Source organism: Salarias fasciatus, chromosome 22 (genome assembly GCF_902148845.1).
Source record: "Salarias fasciatus chromosome 22, fSalaFa1.1, whole genome shotgun sequence".
NCBI classification, from domain to species: Eukaryota; Metazoa; Chordata; class Actinopteri; order Blenniiformes; family Blenniidae; genus Salarias; species Salarias fasciatus.
In genome coordinates, this window is record NC_043765.1 from 22,721,529 (window position 1) to 22,748,336 (window position 26,808).

General features: G+C 42.2%; 1 protein-coding gene across 1 annotated transcript; it reads left to right on the forward strand.

Annotated features, from left to right (window-relative positions):
* Positions 1–26,808, forward strand: col9a1c (collagen, type IX, alpha 1c). Its single transcript, XM_030121108.1, has 37 exons — positions 1–64; positions 1,578–1,649; positions 3,295–3,424; positions 7,512–7,908; positions 8,240–8,320; positions 10,552–10,569; positions 11,636–11,725; positions 12,900–12,935; positions 13,815–13,886; positions 14,073–14,117; positions 14,527–14,562; positions 14,648–14,671; positions 14,772–14,825; positions 15,367–15,438; positions 16,504–16,542; positions 16,702–16,758; positions 18,639–18,692; positions 18,853–18,906; positions 18,984–19,037; positions 19,113–19,166; positions 19,242–19,295; positions 19,391–19,444; positions 19,736–19,789; positions 20,889–20,942; positions 21,514–21,558; positions 21,689–21,742; positions 21,839–21,892; positions 21,983–22,036; positions 22,597–22,668; positions 22,765–22,800; positions 22,896–22,940; positions 23,014–23,046; positions 23,134–23,280; positions 24,506–24,560; positions 24,657–24,851; positions 25,338–25,424; positions 26,570–26,808. The coding sequence occupies exons 1-37, from the start codon at positions 1–3 to the stop codon at positions 26,770–26,772; spliced, it is 2,799 nt and encodes a 932-aa protein (XP_029976968.1). The 3' UTR covers positions 26,773–26,808.

Here is a 26,808-nt window from a genome sequence, read left to right on the forward strand (position 1 = left end):
ATGTCGGCCTGCCCCCCCACCTGCGCGGCTCTGCTGCTCGTCCTCCTCACTCCGGCGCTCGGACGTAAGTCAACGCACAATCGGCGCGCCGCCGACGCCGCCGTTCCCGATGGATGTTTTTTTGTCTTAATGTCAGCTGACTGCCTGCCGCTGGGTCCCTCCCTCTGTTACAGCAGGAGGACAGAAATAGCTCCGTCGTGGGATTAATTCAGATTAAACATCCCCTCAGTTAATCACAGTAAAACCCCCTTATTTTCTGTTTGTTTGCCGTCGAATCCAACATGGACGCAAACAGCACGTGCCCGCTCCACGTGACTCCTTAACTGAGGTTCATCTCCGGCTCGCCGCGCTAATGAGCGGCGCTCTGAGGCGTAATGCTGCGGCAGGCAGTAACTTTAACAACTTGAGGCCCGCATGCACAGTCAGATGAGCGTTTAGCGGCGGTAAATGCGGGGATTATAAATACCGTCTCACCGCTTTATCTCTTCTCTCAGCAGTTTTATGTGGGCCGCTGGAACGGCTTCCAGATGTGTTGTGTTCGCGCTGCTCGCCGTAAACGAGCTGACTCAGGTTGATTGAGTGGAGAGCCCCTCCGGCTGTCCCCATCACCCCCGGTTCACACAGTAGCTTTAAACCGTCAGAGGCTGGTCCTCAGCCGACATCTCGGACTTTGCTGTAGCGCCCCCTTCTGAAAAGATCCAGAATAAAAACATTCCCAATCGGTAGTTTGCAAAATTTTCCAAGCACTCTCTGTGCATCCTCGTGCAAAACCCTTGAGGAATCCATCTCTTCATCATGTTGCCTTGTTTGTGGGTAATTTCTTATCAAAATGTATGTTAGAAGCAGAAAAATGTTTGAATTTCACACGATATCTATGTGACAGCTCTACGACTGAAACTTACACAAAATTATAGAACAGTAAACATTAATATTGTTTACTTATTTGTATAACAGAGTAAAACTCTTACTTCCTGGATAAACAGTGCTGAAACAGGCTAGGGTGGCTAGAGTTTGAAAACAGTCAAAATGGATAAAGTAGCTAAAGAGGCGCTAAATTAACAAATGTGTTTAATATCACTAAAAAGAGTGAAATGCTTAAAAGAGGTTAAATACGATTGCTAAAACAGCTTGAGTGGGTAAAACAGATGACAGATGACAAACACAGTTCAAAGCTGGAAGATGATTGAAAACTTTAACTACAAATAAACCTGTATGAGCTATATGTTTAAATGTTGACTATTTTGAGGCTCTAGAAAACATGTGTGTGAAACAGCAACAGGCAACTGAGATCACCCGAGTGCGAAAGGTAATGTGAGACAGAGCAGGCGAAACACGTTTATAATTTCCCACTTCGATCTCTGCATTATGAATCCCCGACACCGCTCTGGCGCTTGGCGACGTACAGCGAAGAGAACTTTGCATTAAAAATGCACGGCGCCGCGTCGTGACGCTGATCCGCCGTGACGTTAAAGACCTTGCCTCTCCCCCCGTGGCGGTCTCGGCGGGAACGTCGGCTGCTCGAGAACCGGCCAGTCACGTATCGCGTTTGTCAAACTCTGTGTTTTCTGTCTCGCCAGAGCTGGATCTGAACCGACTGGACGGCGACACCGTCTGCCCGCCCATGAGGAGCGGGCAAGATGACCTTCCAGGTACAGAAGCCTCTCTGGAACGCTCACAAGTAAAAGTAAAAAAAAAAACCGCAGAAGTTCGCTTCGAAAAAACTGGAGTATCTGAGGGAAAGGTGAGGGTGGGGTGGGGGGGTTAATTAGTTGCACAGGGTGGGCTGCAGAGCGCCTGCAGACACCTTATGGCTTTCAAACCAGGCAAATAAAACCTTCCACAAGAGTTTTACAGAATTTCAAGTCGAACTCAGCAAGATTGTAATTGCTCGCCACTGTGGAGTGCGTTCGCCCCTTCAGCACATCTGTGCACACTCTGCACTGCGGTTTCATTAAGTCACCGCTGTTTTTGTTTTTCTTGCTTAGATGATGTTTGTTGCTCCGTTTAATAATGCAATCATGAGGGAAAATAAGGAGGAAAAAACCTGTTGGCTATTTTTGGATTAATGGACGGTTGATTCTTTATTACAGGTGAAGTTTTTCTAATTAAGAAGCAGAAATGGTCTTTAAAAACAGGAAAAGCAGTGAAACTCCTTTATTCATACATAGGCCTGGAGTTTTATGACCTTACTTTAAATCATTTGCTCATATTTAATTACACTGATTTGAATTAAACCTTATTTTCGAATTAAACGGTTTATAGTCAAACTACATCATTAAACTGTTCACAATCTGGTCTGTCGGCTACTGTTGATGAAAAAATACCAATATCTGTTTTAGGTGACATTGTTGTGTTTTGTGCTTAAAAACAAAAGACGATTTATATTAAAACTTTAATCAAGCTCATCCATCACACTGATCCACCACACACGGCAGTGCACAGACTGTTTCTGTGTTTTTATTTAGTGATGTCTTGCTTTGAACTTTAATGAATATATTGGCTCTGAGTTACCTCAAATTTCTACAAAAACTTAATTGAAGCAGATGAAGAATAAGAAATGTCTAAGTCCCTCTTATTTTTCTATCAACCAACAAACAGTCCTCTAAAGCTCTGTTTAAGCGACTGTGCTTGTGCTAGCTAATTGCTATTGGCGCAGCGTTTGAGCCTGTTGGAGCCACAGCGACGCTGTTATTTTTGCAAAAGAGAAAAAAATCAAGTCAAGGCATTCTGTGTAGTACACTGACTAAAACCTGGGAACAGAGTGCGACAAGGCAAGGCCGGAGCGATCAAAAAGAAAAGAAAAGATTTTAGCTGATTTTATACTACCATCAGAATTGATCATCCAATGGTCAAAGCTGAAGGGGGGTAGGATGGTAATGGGGTGAAAAGAAAAGAAACTGGACATAAAATTAATGTTGTTTCAGTCTTTTTGCCGAAAGTTGTAGCTCATCAATGTCTGTAAGGCTGAGCCACAGTGGCTACGCCTTATGAGCACAGTAAGACAGCAGCACAAGTTAAATCACATTGTTTTTGTGTTTACGTTTCAGAAAAGTTCAGCATTCTTTATTACTTGATTACTAAAATTCACCAAATAGTATCTATGTTTTTTTTGTTTTCCAAAGCCTGGTCAAATACTTCCAGAGTATAAATTTGTGCCAAAAGTTTGCGTTTTGATAATTTATCACTTTGACATGAGATTAAAAACCACAGTGTCATCGGCGTGGGAACGTCCCGTGATGATGACTGAACCAAATTACCTGACGCACGGTACGGCGTCCTTCTCCTTCCCCCAAGGTTTCGATCTGATCACACAGTTCCAGCTGGACGTGATTCCGCTGAAAGGCGTGAGGAAGGTGGACGGTTCCACTCCCCTCCAGGTGGCCTACCGCCTCGACAAGGAGGCCAACTTCCAAATTCCAACCATGTAAGTACAGTAGAGGCCGTTTTAAAAGGCACAACAGACAAAACACACACACACATGCACACACACTGATGTGGAGCAGTGTTTTCCGCTATGCAGGTGTTGTGTTATTATAGGTCCAGTGCAGATGTTAGCGGTGTGTAATTGGTGGAGGAAGAGCATGCCTGGACCTATTTGGCATCCCATAGCTGAAGTATTTGTGTGTTTTGGGGGGGTAAGGGGGGGGATCGGAAAAGGACCCTGGACCTCATTTGAAGAGAAGAGTGGAGTCTCCGTGTGTATTTTAGTAATGATTTATTGTCGCGGCAGGGGCCCCTTTAAAAGGTTTAGAATAAACAGAAAATAACATGTGCTGACAGCAGCACAGCTTTCCTGTGAAGATTTCTCCTACTTTGTAATTAAGCAGCACAAACTGGGAGGGATTAATGCACTGGGGCGCCCCGGGGCCTCAGTAAGGTGTGGCCCCTGTAGAGAAACCCGACCACAGCTGGTCCTTTTGACTGTTTTATACTCATGATTTACCTTCATTTAACAATATACATTAAGGGCCTGTTCCTTCTTTTTGCCTTTATTTGACTTCTTTCCTTCGGATAATGACATTATCTTCCATTTTCCTGAATCCTTCACTGAAATGATGGATATTTGTACAGTCAGTGTTATTTGAAGATATTTGAAGATTTTTCTTTTATGAGTTTTTAAAGGCAGTAGAAATAAACGCTAGATAGGCTGGATAGAAATATGTTTAAAATCAAATGTAAAACTGGAAAAGGAGTTGAGTTGAGCAGAAAATCCAACTTGCTCGTCTGTCTGTCCAAAAGTCTGCATCCTCCCATAATGCTTTTCCATATTGTCTGAGTACGAGTCTGTGGTTTCATTACAGAAACAAAAAACAGCACCCACTAGTGGCCCAATGTGAGAACTACATCTTTTTTTCAGCATTTCTGCTGAAGTGGACATTGTTTTCCAAATATTGCTGTGTACACTTTCAGAAACGAAAACGCAGAAATCATGTGTTTTCATTGGAAACGTTTAATGGTAACCTCAGATTAATCCATACTGGCAACAGAAGTTTGAGTAAAATGCTGCATAGATAGACCATCGGATGCTACGCAGCCTGTCTGTTTTGATGTCTTGAAAAAGGGCAAAATAATTATTATTAATAGATGTCTGTATGTATTTATGAATGTTCTTGATTTAAGTAATTGTGCTTAAATTAGATCAAAATTTTCTGTCCGTTTTCATTTTTGGGTTTTCTCAAAATTCCCAAAGCGCACTCAGAATCTCACCCCTGCATTTCGTTCAAGTCTTGATACCCTGCATTGAGCATCCAGCCTCCGTATGCTGACCTTACATAACCAGCGCTGTCTCCTGGCGCTCCCCGGTGCGCCTGCTCCACTTCGTTCTGGCTAATCTTCTCCTGCAGGCCCGGCTTCCCTCAGAGGCCGTTACGTAAGCGGCTGGCACCCTGCGACTGCGCCTCTCCGGCCCGTCACACAGAATGTAAATACGTGTTTATCCCCAGTCCGGTGGCACTGCCCGCACTTTGAAGTCCAACCCCCCCCTTTTTGGTTCCCCTCTTCTTTTCTTTTCTTTTCTTTCCTCTGGGGCGAATGTCGCACATAGTTGAGGCGCTGTCACCTGGGGCAGGAGCCGAGCAGAGAGGGCTCCGTATGTTTTTACTGGGTTACAGGAAGCCACTTTATTTATTGGCGCACCTTGATCATTTTACAAGACGGTAAAAGTCCGGCTGCCGCGTCCGTCCACCACCTAGTGAGAATCTGGCTCGTTAAAAACAGATGCAAACCAGGGCGGCGTGTTGGAACTGAACCTCTGATTTATGCTTTCAGAGCGTCTCATTTGTGATATAATGGCTCGCTTTAAAGCCCGATCTCTCATAGAGGCACACAGCTTTAATTTCAATCTCCAAAGACGATGATGACAAGGCTCTGAGTTATTTTTACCCCCATCTCGCTCTCGATTTGATGAGAGTTTTGCTGAGTACTGCTTATTTTGTGATCATAAATTAGCTCTGACATTAGACTCAAGTCCCAGATGAATGAGAAGACTGTCAGATGTTTAAAACCCACTGATGCATAAGTCACACTGACTCGCCATGAAAAATGTCATTGAAAATACAACAAAGCCAACATTCCAACAGAAATCACAAATAAAGTTTTAATAAAGTTGGTGCATTTAATATGCATTGAAAAGCTTTAAAATTCTGAATTCACTTTGAGATACTGGATGTTTTCTGTATTGGGAACTTATCCACTGGTTTGTGTTAACACTCTTTTACTTTGTTGTGTTGTTGGAATGCATGGAGGACTTCACTGGAAAAGTTAATTTATAATTGTTGTTCTCCACTTTTACCTTTGGGACGTGATTTCCAAAAAAGAACTCAAAACATAGCTTCAGACCACAGCACTATACTTTAATTTTTTATCTACAAGACTGTCTTAAATGGGTCTGATTACAGGAAAACAGCATCTCTCTCTTTTGTTGATGTATGGTTTCCTCTCCTGGGTGTTGAAGGTGAATTAGTTTTTGTAATTGATTCAATTAACTCTGTTCACAGAGAATGTTTTTTTTTGAGTTGGTGCATGAGGCGATTCCCAGACGAGATGGTTTTTCATTAGTATAATTCATGAGCATTGGAGTCGACCGCAAAGTCTCAATGGACCAGTCGACGCAGAGAGACTCTCACTCTCACAACTGCAGGAAACTTATGAGCAGTAAAACCTAAAACTCATGTTTTTGTACTGTGGAAGGAATCTTGAGATAATTCGTTCAGGCATAAGGAGAACATGTAAACTCCTACAGAAAGGCTACAGTCTCCTCACAATGGAGACAAGAGTGTTAACCTCTTCCCCAGTCTGCGGTGTGTTACCCTGGCCCCTAATATCTTTCTAAAATAAATGTTTTTGAACAATATGAAGGTTTAACAGTTTATTGTTGTTCACATATAGTACCCAAAGACTTTTTATGTTTCTGTAACCACTAGCTGTAGCCTGCCCCTTACTTCAAAAACCACCACAGGCGGGTTTAATTAGCAAGCTTTGCTGCCCACCCCACTCAGTGTCGTTTATGTAATAACGATGGGCTGAAAATGCAGTTGTTTCAGAAAAGTTTCTTGTTCAGACAGCAACATTTTGAAAATAATCACCGTAAACACCGAAACATCATAAACATTTAAAAATATTGTGGCATTCGATGAGCGGTGGCGGCGGCGAAGAAGACGGAAGCATTGCTCTGTAGGTTCGACAAACTGGAGTTTTATTGTTAGAACAACTGAACCCCAGCTGCAGTGTGCGCAGGCTGGGTCACTCCCCAAACAACCCCCCTGGCACACGGTCCGACAGGAAATGGACACAAAAAGAACAGAAAACGTGGCAACAGGCACACGACAAACCAAAACACAACCATAACAAAACGGAACGCAAATAAACACCACACAACACACAAAGCGGCCTCGAACTTGGGCCAAACAGTCCCACTACCCATAATCCTTAGCGGCCCGGTACAGTCAATGGGGGAGCGGCCCCCGGCGACCGCTACAATATTAACATCTTGGTTCTGCCGTTGTTATTTCCAATCCGCTTGCAGAACCACAGGCAATGTTCAATGTTTCAGAGAAGCAGCATTTTCATTTTAATTTACACTGAGATGAGAAGCGGAGATTTTTGAAAATGCTGCATTCTGTTAGAAGTTTTCTTTTTTTAAAATGTCAGATTGTGCATTTTCATGTCAGAAAACTTTCGCATTTACACGAAATGGTGCAAAAACGAGGTCTGTTTACAATTAAAAGGCAGAAACGCTGAAAACCATGCAGTTTTCATGTTGGGCCACAAGTGGGTGCTGTTGGTCGTTGTTGTAACAAAATATTTGCTTTCACACTTGAAACGGGCCTAACTTTCGGTCTAACTTATACTTAGAAAAACATTGCTTTTTTTGTTTCATGTAAACAAGAAACACATTTCTCCCAAGTAAAGTGCAGTTGCACAGATTATCTGCAAACTGATGTAGAAGTACCGTCAATTGTTGAACAGTTGAAAAAAGACCTGAATAATCGACAGACGTTGTTCCTCCTCAGGCTGAACTTTCCTCGCGGCTTCCCCGACGAGTACTCCTTCATGGTCACCTTCCGCATGATCAAGAACACGGTGAGCAAGGTGTGGAACGTCTGGCAGGTCGTGGACGAAGACGGCTACAAGCAGGCCGGCCTGCGGCTCAACGGCGACCAGCAGGCGCTGGAGTACTTCCTGATGGGCGCCGACGGCAACCTCCAGACCGTCACCTTCCCCGGCCTCTCCGTGCTCTTCAACACCAAGTGGCACAAGGTGATGATCGGCGTGGAGCGCGAGCAGGTCACCCTGTACGTGGACTGCCAGCCCGTGGACCAGAAGCCCATCAAGGGGAAGGGCCCCATCAACACCGAGGGCGACACGCTCATCGGCCGGCTGGACGCCGACCCCGACGCCTCCGTGGTGGTGAGCCTCGCCGCGTCTGATCACGTCGAGGGGAGAACGGGCGTTGGAAGCGCGTCGGGGTTCATGCGAGCGCTGAATTCTAAAGAGCTGCTGTCACAGCAAAGCCGCTCAGCTGGGTTCCGGCAGGGGAGAAAGGGGAAAACTTAATCCCCTCAGAAAATTGCATTGCCTGGAAAATGGAGCTCAACAAGCCGGATAGAGGGCATCGATTGAGAAGTACAAAGACGTGACCGCGCCAAGACGAAGCCTTTCGACACCCCATTCTCCCCGTCGCACGCCACGCAGAGAAGCCCCGTCCCGAGCCCGAACTAACATGAGCGTCTCTTTCCAGTTCGAGCTCCAGTGGATGCTGATTCACTGCGACCCGAAGCGAGCCCAGCGAGAGAGCTGCAGCGAGCTGCCCGCCACCGAGGTACAGTAACCAGGACTCGGACCTGCTGTGGTTTGTGAGGTTTTACTGAGCTCCCAGCATGCCAAGGGGGCGAAAACAACGGAACCACTGAAACAGATTTGCACAAGTGTAACCAAAATGCTCCGCCAGCTTTAATAGGTTGCAGTTCAAGTTGGATGATTTGACAACTTTCCTTTGCTTCTTCTTGTTTTTTTTTTTTTTTTTTCTTTTTAATTTGGAGTCCTATTTGCACAAACATTTCTTGGAGGCAGAGCTGTTTGGACAGATATGATCTCATTGAAAGCTTTGCCAGAACACAAATCCTAATTAGCTAACTGTTCAAGTTGGAAGAAAACAGAGGAAGTGTGATCCTATTAAAAAGTGTGAGATCAGAAAACCAACCTGCATAGCGAGCGCTGTGCCAGCGGGGTTTGTGGTTGCATTTAAATTCAGAGCAGAAGACAATCGCTACTTGAGGCTGAGCGTGCCAGTCGATAGCTCCTGCAGAAGGAAAACAACGAGAGCAGCACGGAAACGGCGAAGCTGTAAAGCTGCAGCAGCGCCGAATAAACCACAGGAAAATTAGTCAATCAGGGGAATTAAAAATCAATCAAGGCGTAGAACACATTTTATTTATCCCTCAATGAGACATTTCCAGTGTAGCAAGATCGACTAAGCGATCGATAATAAATTAAAAAGTATTAATAAGAACAGTAGCACCGAGTCAGGATAGTAGGCTATAAAGTATATAAGAAACTCATCATTGTTAGCTGGAAAAATGTGGTTTTACATGGTTTGACACACAATCAGCCCTTTCACAGTTCAAGACAACATTCCCAATTCTCTCTATCTACATCACTTCTTGGAAAGAATACACAGCAGCGTTCCAGTTAGTTAAAAACATTATGACCAAGTGAAAGCTGTTTTCAGGTCAGCTCTTTCTGATTACACTTAAAGTATTATACCTTTTTTTGTTTGTTTGTTTTTCATCCACAAGAACAGTATAGCTCCCTCTGCACAGGAAACACTCGTCTTTGCTAATTCACCCATTTTCAACTAGTTCTCAACTCAAGCGCCATTTGTACAACAACGTTTCAAGTGAAAACACATGGTTTTTGAGTTTTCGTTTCAGAGAAGTTTCCTTTTACACAGAAAATGGCAGAAATAATGAAAACGATGTCATCGTCACGTCGGGCCACCAGTGGGTGCTGTTTGTTTCTGTAAAGAAACCACAGGGAACAACACACCTGAGCAGTCACAATGATGTGCACACTAACATGCTTTACAATGTTTCAGAAAAGTTGCATTTTCATCCATCCAGTCGCCATAATAACAGTCTACCTTAGTCATCTCTCCATACCAGTGTATTTTCCCATGGATATCGTTTTAAAGAAGTTGCCGACTAAATGCTAAACTTTTCTGAAATGCAAAAACAATGCGTTTTTCAATTGAAACGTTGTCATGTAAACATGGAATGGTGAACGATTGGCCTTCTGCTTGAGCCACGGTTCCTATTTAATTCTTTCGAGTTCATATGTAATAATAAACTCAGAAGAGGTCTGTGATTTCTTCCATTTTTCGTTTTCCCCATCAGTGTTTGTAGATAAATGCTCACATTGTAGTGAACATGATAATCTGAAATCACAGACTATATTTGACCTTGAGCAGTTTATCTCACATTGTTTCTTTTCCTCCGTTATGAATTCCAACGGCACAGCGTAATTTATTTTTCTGTCACGTTTATGTGCCCCCCCTTCATCCTGTAATGAACTACATCATTTGCCGGCCTCTGAAAAAGTGCACGACACTCCCGAGTGAATAATATCTTTTATTTCTATGCGGCTGTGGTACAATTAATGAGCTGTCAGCCTCTGAGAAATACTTGTGCACAATGAAAGTGCCACTCTGCTGTCTCTGGTTTAAAAAAAAAAAAAGAAAAGAAAAAAAATGCTCCCAGTACATTGAATTAGGATTAAAGAGGGAGAAGGAGAGTTTTCATTAAATCACTTGTATGAGAATGGAAATGATTGTGGCCCCTGCAGACAGAAGCATTTCCTGGCCGGGCGCGCTCTATTAGATTCCAGGCTAACATGGTGGGAGTGTGTGGGGCTGTGTACTTCAATGACAGCATGATATTACTCACGACTGTGACGATGACACTGGTGCGCTTCTGCTGGAGCTTTTTGGTGGGGGGGTGGTCGTGACTACTATCACTAACTCTCCCTTTTATCTGATCTCTCTTGCTTCTTCAGATGTATGCCAATGCTGAGGTATTTATCCTTTTCTACTCTTACCTTCTCAAAGCCAATAATCTATTTCGGTTTGCTTCGATTGCCTAATTGCCTCGTCGCTTTTTTCCTATTAGGTGGTTTTGTTTTTGTTTGCTGCTACCAGATTCAATCATTTCTACAATAAAAAAAAAGCTCAGAAAAAGGAAAAAAAAAAGTCAGGGTAAAACATGAATGTCTTTGCAGGTTCTATGATTTTGATCATCACACTGCTAACGAAACTGAAAATTGCAGAGTGAAATCTCAACAATGATTTGAATGTAAAATATACACATTAATTATTTCACAGTAATGGATTTCAACCAAATGATCTGAAAGATTATTAAATATTGAGCAAATAATCTCATCAAATCTCTACTTTTTGATATAAATAGTCAAATATCAAAGCGGTTGCTGCAGAATCAGCTGTAATCAGGTAATCATGAACACAGCTTTTAGCCTATTTAATTCATAGATGTCATTATATCTGTAAAAACACCTGCTCAGCTACTTGTTGAGACAAGAACTTTTTAATTAATTAATTCATGCAACATATTAATCAGCGACATCAGGCTGGTGGATTAAGTTGCTGGTGTTGTAGGAACAGACAAGACAATCTTTGTCATCACTGATTGTAGCTTTTATCAGGTGGAGAACAATTTTGTTTTTTACATGAAGCTTGAGATGATTAAAAAAAAAAAAAACACTGAACCCTCTAACTCCCAAACTCCTAAAGGAAAAGTTTAAATTCTATTCTTCACATGTAGAAAATATAGTGAAAACAAATGGCCAAATTTCCTATACAGGGACTTTAAATAATGTTTAAATAGACTGTAAATAACCAGAGATTTTGTACCTTACAGGAGAAATATCTGTAAATGTGGGCCCTCTTCAAGGACGTGATGCAAAATGAAGACTTACTGGTGTCATCTCTTTAATGATTTATTTTAATAATTCAATTCATCCCCCACAATCTCTTCAGTTTATTCCTTCGTTTTAAATGATTTCTGAACAGTTGTGACTGTCCTTGTTTATATCCTGTTTAATATGTGTTTATCTCCTCCCTCAGCCGGACAAGTCAGTGCAAGGCCCCCCAGGAGCCCCGGGGCCAGAGGGCCCCAGGGGGTCCCCTGGAGAAAACGGCCGAGATGGAAGAGACGTAAGTCTTTTCAACATTTTATCAGCAATTTTAACTCAGATATTCAAATGCAGTATATTTAAAACAAGGTTGATTAGTACACCCCTCAATCACCACACACTGAAATCCAAACCAACACCAGAAGCTGAAGTGGGAGAGAAACAGGAAGTGCATTAGATCTAATGAACCTTTGAAAAAAGGCTTGTGGAGGCTTTAAAGTCTAAATTCAAAGGATTGCCTCACTTTTAATTGGATTTTAATGTATTCGGGATTTACTGGCTCAGCGAAACCAAACAGACTCAAACCCCTCATAATGACGTGTCAGCAGGTAGCTGCTCGAACTGATGGAAGCTGGATCAAAGAGCCTCCACAGTCAGGAAAAGACGGGAAACCGACTTGAACCAACTACAAAACAACATGACCTTCTCCATCCTTGACGTCAGATTTCCTTTCATTCAGTGTTTTTCTAGGTCAAGAACGCGGCACCGTTCGATCCTTGTTCAAACTTGTACTGCTTTCTAAAAAATAACAATCTTCTTAAATCCTTGATTCGTGATCTGTGCTTCAAATTCCTTCTGTTAGTACATGGGGACAAGTCATGCATATATGTTGAAGTCCATATTCTTTTGGAACTTGACAGTTTTAGAGTTCAGTCACACTTAGCAAACAACAGCACCCACTAGTGGCCTGGCATGCTAGCTGCATCGTTTCCAAATCTTGTCCACGTTAAACACAAAGTTTTCTGAAGTGAAAACGCGAAAATGATGACGATGCCTATGACAGAGGACCTAAACACAAAACCAGATTCAAACTGAAAATGGTTTTTATTCAAGGAACAGGGCATAGTAGAGTAGAAAACCACAACAACAGAAACAACATGGACAACTCAGTAAAGTCACCTGGACAGACCGAGAGCTTCTATAAACATACAGAATGAGGAAGGTTTTTGATGACACATTGGTGGAAACATCACCTGGATCGTCTGAGTCAAACTAACATCATGAACTGAGGAAGTTACTTAAATAACGGATGAATCTTCTACCAAGACATACGTCTGACTGATCGGTGATTCACTGACTCAACAATTTCTTTGGATTTTTATACATTCCTTTTATTTCCTGAAATATCATAATCACCAGAGAGAGGGAGACTTCTTCTGCCTTTGATGACAGATTTTTTTTTCCCATCTCTCCAGGGTCTTCCAGGGTCTCCTGGCAGTCCGGGCACTCCTGTAAGTATTAAATGCAAAAGCTATTCCCACACAAAATACCTGCAGGCTGTTGATTTACCCCCCCCCTCCCCCTTCCACACTCCCTCGCTCTCTCTTTGCGTTTGTTTGTTTGTCGGATGACACCTCTGGGAAATGATTCACTCGGCGTCTTTGTTCCAGCAGTTGAACAGTCCAAAAGCAGTCTTGTCTAACACAGTGCGACTTCACATCAAATTCGAACATTTCCAGAAATGACTCTCCGTCGCTGCCGTGAGCCTGCCATGAACCTCCCAGAGAGAGTATTCCGCTAGATTTTATGATGAACCAAGACAAAAAAAAAAAAACATCTGCTGGAAATTGTCACCTCATGGTATTCTGAATTAATGATGCAAATAAACTTTGAAGCTTTGCTCAAAAGTTACCTGGTGTTTTGCCACTTGCTGTGCAGGTCGTTACGTTCAACCACCTGAAATTTAGATTTAATATTTTACTTTTTCACAGTCAAGTTATGTTCTTTTTGGTCCAAAAAAAGAAAGAAATCATAAATCACTTTGTATAATTTGTTCTAGTTCCTGCTACTGTTATCTAGATGAGTCATGGATGGATGGATCTACTAATTGCATTTATGCAGATGACTAAACCATGTGAGGGTCAGACTGGGCCGCCGCCTCTGTCGTTTCCCGTCGCTGCGTCGCCGTCCGGCCCGTCCGTTATCAGCGTGGCCTCACACCAGCTTGTCTCGGAGCAGATCTCAGGAACATCAAGAGCAGCCCACCTTTCATTGAATAAATGTTGACCAGCTTCTGCCTCCTCTTGTTTCTTAGCAACAGCACATCGAGATCCAGGGAAGAAGATAAAGCTGTTTTTTTTTTTTCTTTGTTCCTGTCGTCTGTTTCTCAGGGCAGCAAAGGAGAGCAGGGAGAGATCGGCCTTCCTGGACAGAGGGGTCTACCCGGCCTTCCAGGATCTGCTGTAGGAACCTTCATCTTTGTTCAAATATGAGTGAAATTGAAAGAAAGAAAAAAGTGTGAAAAGTTCTAGTTATTCAGAATGAACTTTTAGAAGAAACTGTAGTGACTGAAGGTCGTCACAGGCGCCCATGGATCTCTCAGTGTGAAGGTGGTCATTGTGTTTTGACTGTGTGCTTATTACCTGCAGGGTTTACCCGGTCCAATGGGACCCCGAGGGCCTGTCGGAGAGAGAGTGAGTCCGTCAGCTTATGCTTCACATTTCAAACATTGGGAGCCATTTTCCAAAAGTTGCAAACAACCAACACTCAACAAAGTTTTCCATTTTTACTTGAATACATTGCAAACAGATCCATCATGTTATTAATCTCTTTTGTTTGTTTGTTTGTTTTTTTGTCGTAGTTCTGTTTCAATCAAAAAGTGCTCACATCCTGATTTTAGAGCGTCTTCCTCTAAAAGCAGTGATGTATCTTGTAGCATCCCTACAATAAAGCAACTATGTAGCCATTGTTCGAACAAGTTATTTAAACATGCTTTCCCAAGTAAACGGTAATTTTTTTTCACTTGTTCACAGCAACCTGCACAATAATGGCTTCAAAAACCATAAATACAAAAATATTACATAAATCCCTCTTTTGTTGCAGGGACTTCCAGGCTTTCCTGGACCTCCAGGTCCTCCCGTGAGTAGATAAGTTAAAGCAACAGTGCTGATATTTGAGATATACAAGCTCATGTGACGATTGTTTGTTCTTATTTTTTTCGCAGGGCCCGACAAGTGAAGGACCTGCTGTATGTGGTTGTTGCAGTTTATTGTTTCTCTCATACAGATGTGCTCATTCTGAGATTTCTAGAGAATGTGTGACCTGATGTGAAGGTCTGTGTCTGACAGGGACCTCCGGGGAAACCGGGGACTCCAGGAGACGAGGGAAACATCGGACCCGAGGTCAGAACATAAAATCCACAGATCGAACGGCTTCATAGATAAGCATAAACAATGAAAAAGGGAAACTGTGAAGCAACGGATTTGTTTTTCCTTGGTATCATTATCAATATATAAACTAAGTCTATAACATTTTATCCTTAATCCTGGTTTTTCCAGACATTCAATCAAACTTGCATCCAAATTAAGTACATTTATATAGATCATGTTCAAAGATACAATAATCAAAAAAAGCACCTGAACAAAGTTCTTTGTTTATTTCACATCTCATTGAATAATTTCCTGTTACTATTTCACAACTCACCTTTGCTGCAATGCATAAAAATGAAGAAAATTCAGTAAAATACATAAAAATTGAGGATATTTGCAGAAATAATCCAATTCTCTGTCTGTCTTTGAGGTTTCCTATCGATACTTATGATTTGTTTATACTTTGTTACTCAAGGTAGTAGAAGCTTGATCCACATTTAACAAAATGCTTATACACACATTTATTGCATAAATCCATTGCATTGTATGCATAAATCCATATTTTGAATTGCAGGGCGCACCTGGACCCAGAGGCTCACCAGGCACAGCAGGACCCCCAGGCCCTCCTGGTCCACCGGGGCCGGTGGTAAGAACCAAACCTAAACTCAGGGACATCAGAAGTTAGTGTTGCATGAACTAATCTATCGTTTTATGATTGGTGTTCGTCTGCAAATACCGCTGCATTTCATTAATCACAGGCCTTTAATTGTCCAAAAATGTTTTATTTAAATTTTTAATTTAAATTTAAATGTTTTATTTTCATTTTGAATAAATCTGAGAGCATCCAATCTGAGAAGTCTCCAAACACAGAAGTAGAAAGTCATCCTGGGATCTTCAAAGCTGAAAAAAACAGGGTGAATTCAAGAAATTTGGAATCAAATTTGATCTGAAATTGCAATAGGTTTTTATTTATTTTGGAGAATGTCACAATGAGACACAAAGTACTTTTTCATTGAGACATATTTTTATATATAGGAGATTAAAAACTTATTTCATGCAAATCTTTGTTATAAATGCGGCTCCCCAATTTTTGTACTTCATGCACTTTGTCAGTGACGTCTTGTTACATTTATCCCAGTTTTATGAGTTTAACCTATTCACTTGAACTTTAATGACATATTGAAGTGTTTTTAACTTGAAAATATATTTAAAACTTTTAAAATGTTCGCTTTCATGATGTCAAGGTATAAAGTGTGAAAGTGTGGCTCGCCAGATTTTGTAGGTGACGCAAATGATTTGTTAATGTATTTTTGCATTATGGATTTATTACATTTGGCTTCTAGTTTGAACATTAACAGCAGTAAAAAGCATTTTGGGTTGAATACACATGTTTAAGAATGATTGATGTTGAAGTACAAAGGAGTTTTTACAGGAAATTATTTTCATGACACAATCCACTCTGACCATCACAATAGTGCTTGATACTCGCAGACCTTTCTGAACCACCTGCCGCATGCTCTTCAGGTGCAGCTTCACAAGCTTCATGCTAATGAATCCTTTTTCCTGTGAACTCTTGCCCTTTCCTCTCTGCATGCAATAACGTTGCAAAGCACACTCATTCTTCACACATTCACACGCCACTGTGGTGGATTTATGCAAACATCTAAAGCCCCTTCGGGATGGTTTTAGATGTCACTCTGCTGTGTTTTAGGGACCGCCGGGTGCCAGCAACGAGGGAAGTGGGGAAGCTGTGAGTGTTTTATGGTCCTACACGCTGCCAAATGGTTTTTCTGGATGCATGAGCCAACTGAAGTGGTGACGGTGCATTTTGAATCTGACTGACTCACTGGCGTCAGAAAGAGGTCGACTGACGGTGTGTGCATGTGTGTGTGTTTGTGTGTGTCCATAGTGTCCTGCCGCCTGCCCCGCTGGACCTCAGGGCTTGGCCGGGGTGCCAGGGATGAAGGTGAGCCTTGTTCAGCCAGTTCAATGTTAAAACAGAACCAGACTAGAAATTGAATTTACTCAGCACAAGAAAGAAAAGTGATGCCAGAACAGTGGGAGGAAGAAGGTGTGGCTCTGTCTAAAGCAATGACGCATCGACAGGACAGACCAGAACTGATCTGTTTCTGAGGGAAAGCAAGAAGACTGATGTAAAACTATCTGGCACGGCCCTGCTGCGACTTTTCATCACATTGGAACTCTTCCAACTTTGAACCTTGAAACTCATTTAACCTTCTGCTCCAGAATAACGTAATTGAAGTCCTTGTTGATCTGAAATGAAGTACATAACCTTTATTTATCATGTACAACGTTGCAACATTTTCTTTTAAATTTGCAATTCAGAAACCTTTTCTGTAAGCAGTTACTCCAAAGTGCTGATTCAGTCAGTCAGTTGCTCGCTCGCTTGTTTGTTTATTTACCCTTTAGTCATTTGCCTGTTCTCTCATTCATTGTTATTTTGTTCATTTTTTAGTCATTTTGTTCATCAGTTCATTAGTCAGTAAATGTGTTTATTAGTAGGTCAGTTTGTTAACTAATTAGTTTGTTAGTTCAGTAGTTAGGTAATTAGTTTGTTAATGAATTTGTTAATCAGTTCATTAGTTTGTTGGTTCATTAACTGATTTGTTTGTTCATTATTTCATGTGTTTGTTCAGTCGTTCCTGTGAAACAAAACACTGTGAGTTAAACCAAGTTCGATGCAGGACAATTTTCCTGTTCATTCACTGATAAACAGTCTGTCCAAAAAGGATTGATGCCTCTGTTAAACCACAACGGGCCATAAGATCCTACATATAGTATGTTAGATTTTTGCTTATGTTGCATGAGAACAATTGGATGAAATCCACAAACACTGAGTGAAAGTCAAACAGCAAATTAATCTAAATTTGATGAGAAACACAATATGCTAAATAAACCATTCCGAATCTGTGGGAGAATGGAGAACTACAGCAGAGATTCAGGCAAGACTTAAAAAGTGGTTAAACAGCAAAAATACCTTTCAGCGAATTTGGCAAATAAAAGCCATGGACAGCCAGGTGAGGAAATGCCACTTCGCATACACACATTGCACGATGTGGAACACACAAACTTGACATTCTACATTCTTGAAGGCCCTACATTGTTTCTGTATCAGATTTCCATGATTTCATTTTGAGTAAGGAAATGAGAATGTTTATAGAGACAGTATAAACAATGGTTGGGATGTGAAGAATACTGATCACAGTTTATGCTGATGACCTCTCAATATTTGTTCATGTTGTGATCAAATGTAGCAGCTGTCTGTTGGGACTGATTTACACCCTCTCTGAGTTACTTTTTGTTTAAATCTGTTAAGCAGGGAAGTGAAACTGCTTTCATTCATTTGTAAAATTTTGTGAGAATAATAGATTGAAAATATTGAATTCATTTTTTCACTGACACTTGTTTGATAAATATAAATTGTCTATTCATTTCTTCACACAACTAATTTCTGTAATTTTTAGTATTTTGTATGTGATTTCTTTAGCATTAGTGTGATTACGAAAGTTATTGGGAATAAAAAAAATATAAAAATAAATTAGATGAAAACATAGCCTGTACTTGTTATGGTTTACTATGAAATCTATTTATTTGTTTATCTATTTATCTATCTATGATTTTCATATATATATATATATATATATGCACATGTGTGTGTGTGTGTGTGTGTGTGTGTGTGTGTGTGTGTGTGTGTGTGTGTATATATATATATATATATATATATATATATATATATATATATATATATATATATATATATATAAAAGTATAGACACACACTTTTTTTTTTTTTTACATTTTAATGCTATGTATTTTTTCCTCCAGGGACACAAAGGTGTGGCAGGTGAGCCTGGAAAAGACGGAGTGGACGGAGAGAAGGTGCGTAAAGAATTTAAAAAGCTGTCATTTCTCATATCTAACAAACTGTGCCTTTGCAGTAAGAGGCTATACGTTGGGGCCAAATGCACATGAGCAGCTTGCGTCCTGTTAATGCCATAACCTGATTTACTCAATGCCATTTTCCTTGCTTTGTTTACAGGGAGACGCTGGAGAGCCGGGCCCTCAGGGGCCGCCGGGTCGCATGGGAGACGATGTGAGAAAATTGAATGACCTCTCTAGATGTCAGATTGAAGATCGCGGCTTTACAGCCTGTTTTTTGGTCGTTTTCAGGGACAAAGAGGGCCTATCGGCTTCCCTGGCAGCGCCGGAGAGAAGGGTGATCGAGTATGTGTTGACTGAACTGAGTTTTATAGGGTCGTACTACTTTTATGGGATGATTGAAATACGTCGTATCTGCAGGGTCCTCCTGGTTTCAACGGCGTCCCCGGACCCACCGGCCCACCCGGAGCTCCCGTAAGAACTTTGATCACTTCTACTGTTTAAAAACTCTTTTTTGACGTGAGACTCTAACTGAAGGTTTTCTCTCAGGGCGTGGAGGGAATCCGAGGTCGGCAGGGTTTGCCTGGACTGAAGGGTGACGATGTAGGTGCTACTTTACAAATCAGGTTAAGAAAAAAACAAAAAAAGAATTTAAAGAGAAACTTAGGATGTTCTGACATTTCATTGATTTCAATCAGGGAGCCGCGGGACCTCAAGGAGAAAAAGGTCCTCAAGGGGAGAAAGGAGAAGTTGTGAGTATGCTGATGTTTTGGTTTTTCTGGTATTTTGTTTTATTGGGGTATTTTTTTACCTGGGTTTCTTTGCTGGGTTTCTTTGTTTCACAATATTTTTGTTATTTTCTTCTGTTTTTTTTTTTTATATTCAATATTTTTGTCTTTTTTTTTTTTTTTTTTCTTTGAAAGGATCCTCCCCCATTGTTGCCTGTTTTTTTCAAGCATTTTCCTCTGTTGCCGCCCCTGCCTTGGCCAGGCCTTCTTTCATAAAGATCCTTTGGATTGTTGATTGTGTTCGTCGTATTACAGGGAGAACCCGGCACAGACGGTTTGGACGGACTTCCAGGAACAGACGGCGCCAAGGTGACCTCTGAAGTGTTTTATTCAAATTACATACTGGAAAAAAAAATAACATCTGCTATATTGGTACATTAAAACTCGCTTTGAGTTCAGGAACTTTGCCGACTGAGTGGAAGAAACAGCGTGGACTGGAATAAATTAATGCTGGTTCAGTCTCAACTGCAAAATGAGTCAGACTGAACAATAAGCAGTTTGATGCTCTAAAGAATATCTGAATCCCATCTTTTGACTTCTAATGCTCGAATCAATCAGAGGAATGACACTGATGAGCAAAACTGAACAAAATGCGTGTTTGACTCAGGAGTTTGGCCTCCATGTGGCTCATTTTGGTTTCCAAAAAGACTGACTTTTGAATTCATAATGTCAAATGTCCATCAACTCTTCCAAAGAAAATGTTAATATTATGAAAACGCTGGACAACATTAACTAAAATATGTTGGCTACATTGACAACATAACCTGATTACCTGTTATAATCTAAAGCTTTTGCTGAATTACAAGCAGAATATTAAAACCTTTTTTTTTCCTGCTACCTTCAGAGCAACAATATCTGAGTTCTCTTGACCTTTGATTGATAAAATCAGATCATTTGTCAAGTCTGCCTTTTGAAAAGTGTTAAAAACTGACTATTGATTGAAACTGTTTCAAATGATTCTATTAAACCAAAAAAAAAATCCCTTCAACAATAAATCTACATACATACATTTTTTTGTATATATTTTTATTGATATAAATAAACGCAAAAGTAAATCTATACCCAATAATTTACACACGGGACGGACTGTACATACATAGAAATGCACATACAGTATAACACATGTATCTAGTATAACACGTCTGAAAGAAGTATTCAAACAATAAAACAAACGCATTATGGTTTTGGTACTTTGGAGATTTTCTTTCATTCTGTCATCTTAGTCATCTAGAACAGCAGCTTAAGAGAGATAACATTAGTTAAGGTTTCAGAAAGGATCTCGTGCTACTTCATCAGTTCATCTTATTTTATTTGCCTGTGCGTAAAATTCAAACTTCAACAAAAGTCATTAGCACTATGTTTCTGGATGGTGTTTTTGGTTCATTGTGCTCGTCGGTATCATCCACAGGGTGAACCCGGCACTCCTGGAGCTGTCGGCCTCCGAGGGATTGTGGGGATTCCAGTAAGTCTAACTCCATGTTTATATCAATCGCATAGTCTATGGTTTCATTGGAAGAAGTAAGAAAACTGTTCAACCACATTCAAACAACCAGGAAGCTGTTCTTCTATGTATTCTTATCTCAAACACTGTGAAGTTATCAGCCACAAAGGTGACTTGAATTGTAAAAAAATGTCATTTGGAGCTATGAAATTGGAAGGAAGAAGGTATTTTTCATGTCTTTTATCTCTTTTAGCTGCCATTCCCCGTATTGAAGTGGCTTTAACTGCTCATCCTGACGTTTTTCTTTCTGAATGGATTTATTCATTATTGAGCCAAAACGCGGCGACCATGGAGAGTTTAGACGAATGAATTAATCTCAATGTTTCACTGAAGGGCCACATGTCTGGCAGATGATGTGGAAACTGTGGGTGACTTCTGTCTGACAGTTACTTACTGCAGTGATCAGTACCTGCTATGATTGTTGGTCTGAGGCCTTTTTACTGGAAACAGTCATCCTTCCCTTTTACACCCAACAGGACAAAAAGCAGAGTCACCGTCATTCCCCTCTTATTTTGTGTGTTTTTGCTCGCAGGGCCTTCCAGGCAAGCAGGGAGTAGCTGGACCCCCCGGTGATAAGGTAATTGGAATCATCTCCTGCCTAATGAGCCTCGTCCTCACAGCGTCATTCCAAATGGCTGCTGCAGCAGAAACCTCTGGCTGAGCCGAGGATTCAGACTAACTCGGTCAAATTTCTGCCGGGGAAATAGGGTGAAACTGGCGCCGAGGGACCCGTCGGGCCTGTGGGACTTCCTGGCAAAATCGTGAGACTCCCTGACGTCCACCAGCTCGTGCTCAACTATTCAGTTTTTGTTCTGAAAGATGTTTTCATCGTCATATTCTTGTTTGTTTTCATGTAGGGTGAACCTGGAAAAGACGGAGAAGATGGAAAACCAGGAGATAAGGGAGCGACGGTCAGTTCCTATTTCAGCAGAAACCTCGTGTCTTTCTCATGAAGCTATTTGAAAAGTTGCCGATAAGTCAAACACAATTTCAATTCACAGGGAGAAACAGGAAAACAAGGCCCAGTGGGACCCGAGGGCCCACAAGGAATCCAGGTGGGACTTTCTTTTTTTCTTTCTTTGTGAGCATTTTCTTTTTGTTCTCAACATTTAGTTAAAAGAGAACTATCGAGGGTGTTCTTGTAGTTTCAGCTTGACTTCAGGGCGGGACGTTAAATAATGTGATGTGGGGAAAGGTTTAGTGGTCCCTGGAGGAGTGGGTATGTGTCTGCCGTCTTTTAAAGAAGTGTAGAAACTAACGTGTCAGGCCACTGCATTCAGTATGAAGCTGTTTAAAGTATTTACTCTTTGCCACATAATTTTGGTTTGATTTCATCGGCGGTATTTCCCTCGTAGCGACCTGCTCTAGTCTGACTGTGATTGGCTCGTCAGTCCTCATGCTGCCCGGTAAACACAGACATCAACCAATCAAATCACTGAATGCGACGAATACCAACAAATCAGAGGCAGTCGGGCAGGTCATGGCCTCATCATCCTGTTAGAGGAAAAAAAAATAGACGATCCAGCTCGTTGATACTCCTGAGTGATGCATCATGGGGGATTTGGAAGTGGGCTCAGGTGGGATGAGGTGAGGTTCATAATGAATGTGTTTCCAGGGTGACAAAGGCGATAAAGGAGCCACTGGTGCCAAAGGACTGAAGGGTCATACTGGGCACAAAGGCGACCAGGTGAGACGAACCTCCTGTTTCTCTGGCGTTAGTTTGAGTTTCTCGGTGTGACGAGAGCCGGCTGAAGGTGTTCATCTGTCCTCATGTGTTCTGAAGGGACCCATTGGACCAGGGGGACCAAAAGGAAGTCAGGTAAGACCGTTTAATCATTTGAAATCAGTTTCGGACTCAGCTTCCACACGTATTCTGATAGACTCACCTTCCAATGTGGCACTTCTGTGAAACAGGGAGACACAGGTGCAACAGGGGATCCAGGAGTCAAAGGAGATCAGGTAGTAGACGGATAAACATCTTTATGTGTTAATGGGTTCAAAAGATCATTCTGACGGACTGGATGTGTTCCAGGGTCCTCCTGGTGTTTCTGGAATTCAAGGAGAGGTATGTATCTCCAGACTGACAGAGCTAACGTTTCTAGCTGTTAGCTTACAAAACAGTGCTTTTCATGATTTGTGTTTCTGTCGTCAGAAAGGAGAGAAGGGCCAAAGAGGAGCTGCGGGCATTGACGGCAGACCGGGACAGCCGGGACACGAGGGGTTGGCCGGCCCGATGGGAGCGCGAGGGCTGGAGGGCGAACCGGGACTTCCGGGATCGCCAGGCCCGAGGGGTCTACCTGTAAGAAGAGACGCCGCTGCTTCCCTTACAGCTGCATGCCCGACGCTTTCAACGGTTTCAGTCAGGTCAAAATGAATCTGGTCAGAAAGTACAAACCTAATGCAAAGTTACACAATCAGCTAATATACCTTGGCTCATCTTTTGTGTTACTTACGATTCAGTTTTAGGACTTTGGGCTTTGGAAATGACCAGACTGATGAATCCTCTAGAACGTAGACTGCGGTTTGTGTTGTGAATTTTGAGAAGGGACCATAAATATAGAGGAATTTTGTCAACGAAAAGAATCCGGTGAGTTTGTCTGAATGCATGAAGACAGGAACAGTTTATCAGGGAGTCCAAGGACCAGCGGTGAGTTCTGAATGGAGCTGCAGTCACGAAGCAGATAGCAGCACGGTAAATAAGATCCAGTCTGTGAAGGATCGTTTCTGAATCACATGCGTAGATTGCATTGCCGTAATCTAACATTGGGAGGACTGTCATTTTAACCAGGAGGTGTTTGGAGGAAATGTGTAGAAGGAGGATTTGTTACGGTGCAGAAAAGCAATACGGGATTTAACCTTCATGAGGAGTACATTACTGTCAAAACAGGTACCGAGATACTTAATTCTCAGAGCGATCCTAGGAGGAAATCCTCAAGGACACTACATGTGGCATATTTCTCTATTTCTTTGCCCTGGCTCGAGGCAGAAGGTCTTTCTGTTCATTGGTGGAATCTCTTAAAATCTGGGTGAAGTTGTTAAAGTTTGGCACATGACACAAATCTTCCTATTTTTTTTTCAGAATATTTTCTAATGAATTTATTCGATTGTTATGATCCAGGTGACTGTCACAGTTTTATTTGGCCGTAACTCTAAAGTGAGAAGTGTGGAATTTTCATCCAAACGTTGACAAGCGTCTCACCAGATATCTGGAATCAGTTCTTCTAATCTTCAACAGCAATCACACTTTTCCATCGGGAACCACAAACTGCAAACATCAGAATGAGATAACAGTAACTGCTTTTCCCCTCATATTATACCTTTTATTGCCTTCTTTAGCAGCTCTCAGGTCTGAACTGACCTTTAATATTGCTGCTTCCCTGGCGGAGGCGCAGCGCTGTGAGATTTTAGTTTCCATTGATTCGGTTTGTATTTTCAGACGTCTTTCAGGAGATTCAGATGGTGTTTAAGTCTGTGCAGCATTAGACAACAGTCCCTTTGCAGTATTAACCTCTATGAATTCACAGGGCCCAAAAGTGACGGACGAACAGCTTCGGGAGATGTGCTCGGCCGTCGTCGAAGGTGCATTTTCTTCCATCTTGTGTAAACACGTCACTTCTGAGTAGATCTGAAAGTCTGACTTTCACCTGTCCTGCCATCTGTTATTTAACCACCCAGAGCAATTAGTAGAGTTCATGAAAGAGCTTTTGAAGAAGCCAGCAGCCATCGGCGCTCCTGGCACTCCGGGGCCGGCAGGGCCTCCCGGACCCCCAGGAGCAGCTGGAGCAGCAGGAGCGGCTGGACCTCCGGGCCCGGCGGGCGCCAAAGGCCATCCGGGCTTCTTTGGGCTTCCGGGGGCGCCGGGCAAAAAAGGTCAGTCCTGCCTTTGTGAACACTTCAGTCAGATAACCGAAGCCGCTGACTGCGGCAAGCTCCAGAAAACATTTTGATTAACTCGCCATTCCTATGTGAGCTTCAGCAGCGCCATGGCAGATAAGCTGCGCGGCTGCGATAGCGCCCAGCCTTCCCCGTTATTGTTCTGCGGAGCTTCCAGAGCAGCACTGAAAAGAAATTAAATGAGGCCTTTAGAGAAAACAATGCTGTCAGCCGACGCAGCACCGCCACTGTCTTCATACTTCCACGGCAAACTCTCTGAGTAGCTGAACGGGGAACTGTAAGGATGGAGGAGATCCACCCAGGCATAAAATCACACAATCAATGATTCGCTAAACAGACCCGAATCGCCGAGGAGTCATTAAATCTCCCAATTACAGACCCAAAACTGTGAGAACAGCATGCCTCTCCATTTGATCTCCACATTACTCTGCGGGGCCTCGGCTCCGATCTGCCGTTCCGCAGGTGACGCCGGGGAGAAGGGAGACAAGGGAGACAAGGGAGAGGACGGTGTGGGAATTAAAGGCAGCCCGGGAGCACCAGGTGCACCAGGTAAGGCTGGAGTCTTGTCACGATTGAGAAAAAGAAGCTCTTTAATGTGTGTTCTTTTCATCTATCCTATCAAGAAGGATGGATGGGTACATTGATATATATGTCAGTCTGTTGATCAGCAGGATGTAGGATGGAATCTAAGTATGGTAATAGATGAGTATGCGAGTAAAAAGTTGGTAAGGAGCTTAGTTGGGATGAAAATATGTTTGCTGGTAGATAGAGAGGCACCTCACAGGAGGTAGGTAGGTACTTACGTCGATCAGTCGGTTGATCGGTATTTAGATAGGTCGGTCAATCGGTTGGTTGGTCGGTAGGTAGGTCGGTAAGTACTTTTGGTGAACAGATGAGTAAAAAATTGGTGAGGAGGTTGGTTAGGATGAAGGTACGTATACAGATTCCTTAAATTAGGTAGATAGGGAATAACATAGATTAGTTAGATCAGTAACTATGTAGGTATGGAGGCACTTTAATTAGATGAAGTAGGTTGGTAGGTTGCTAGACAGGTAAGTAGGTAACATGGTACTCCACATTATGTTGGTTGGTAGCTACTATGGCAGGTATTGACACGTTAAACGGAGTGTTAGATTTGTTAGTATGTGGATAAATTAGTAGATTACGTGATAAAGTGATATACTGGCATACTGATAGGTGAGACAATATCTTGGACTAGTTACTGAGGTTTGTTGGATAGATAGGTAGGTGGGTGAGTAGTTTAAGGGGTTGGTAGAGATCGAGAAAGCCTCTGAATGCCTACACCCAACCAACAAAGTCATCCATCACCAATAGCAGTGGACAGACACTCTTGACTTTGCCACGAAAAAAGTTGTACTTCTTTTCAACTTGAGTCTAGTGTAGAAGTGTGTACTTCTAGTTTCCGATGTTTAGTTATCCCCGTTGTTCCTGTCATCCTTTCTGGAGCCACTAGAGGTCACCCTCTTTATTGAGCGCTCCACTATATCCATAGTGTGCAGGAGAGTACAAATCCCTTTCTTTATGAATTGCATGCAGTAAACAGTACTTGACTAACTGAAATTTCAAACATAGTTTGCATTATTTAAGAAAAATGAAATAATTCAACACAACATAGCATCATCAGCATAGAAATTTTGCTCACCTCATAATAACTTTTTATAAATGCTCCTCAGGTGCAGATGGCGCTCCTGGCATCGGCAAAGATGGCAAAGACGGAGAGCGTGGTGAGCCAGGAACCCCTGGCGCCCCCGGAGCAGCCGGACCGAGGGGGCCTTCGGGACCACCCGGCCTTTGTGACCCATCAACCTGTTTAGGCAGATTCCCTCCTCTCTACATGGTCAGCGGAAAGAAGTCCCCCAGCTACAAACATAAATGAGAGGGTCCAACTTCTTGCCACACTCCAGACCTCACC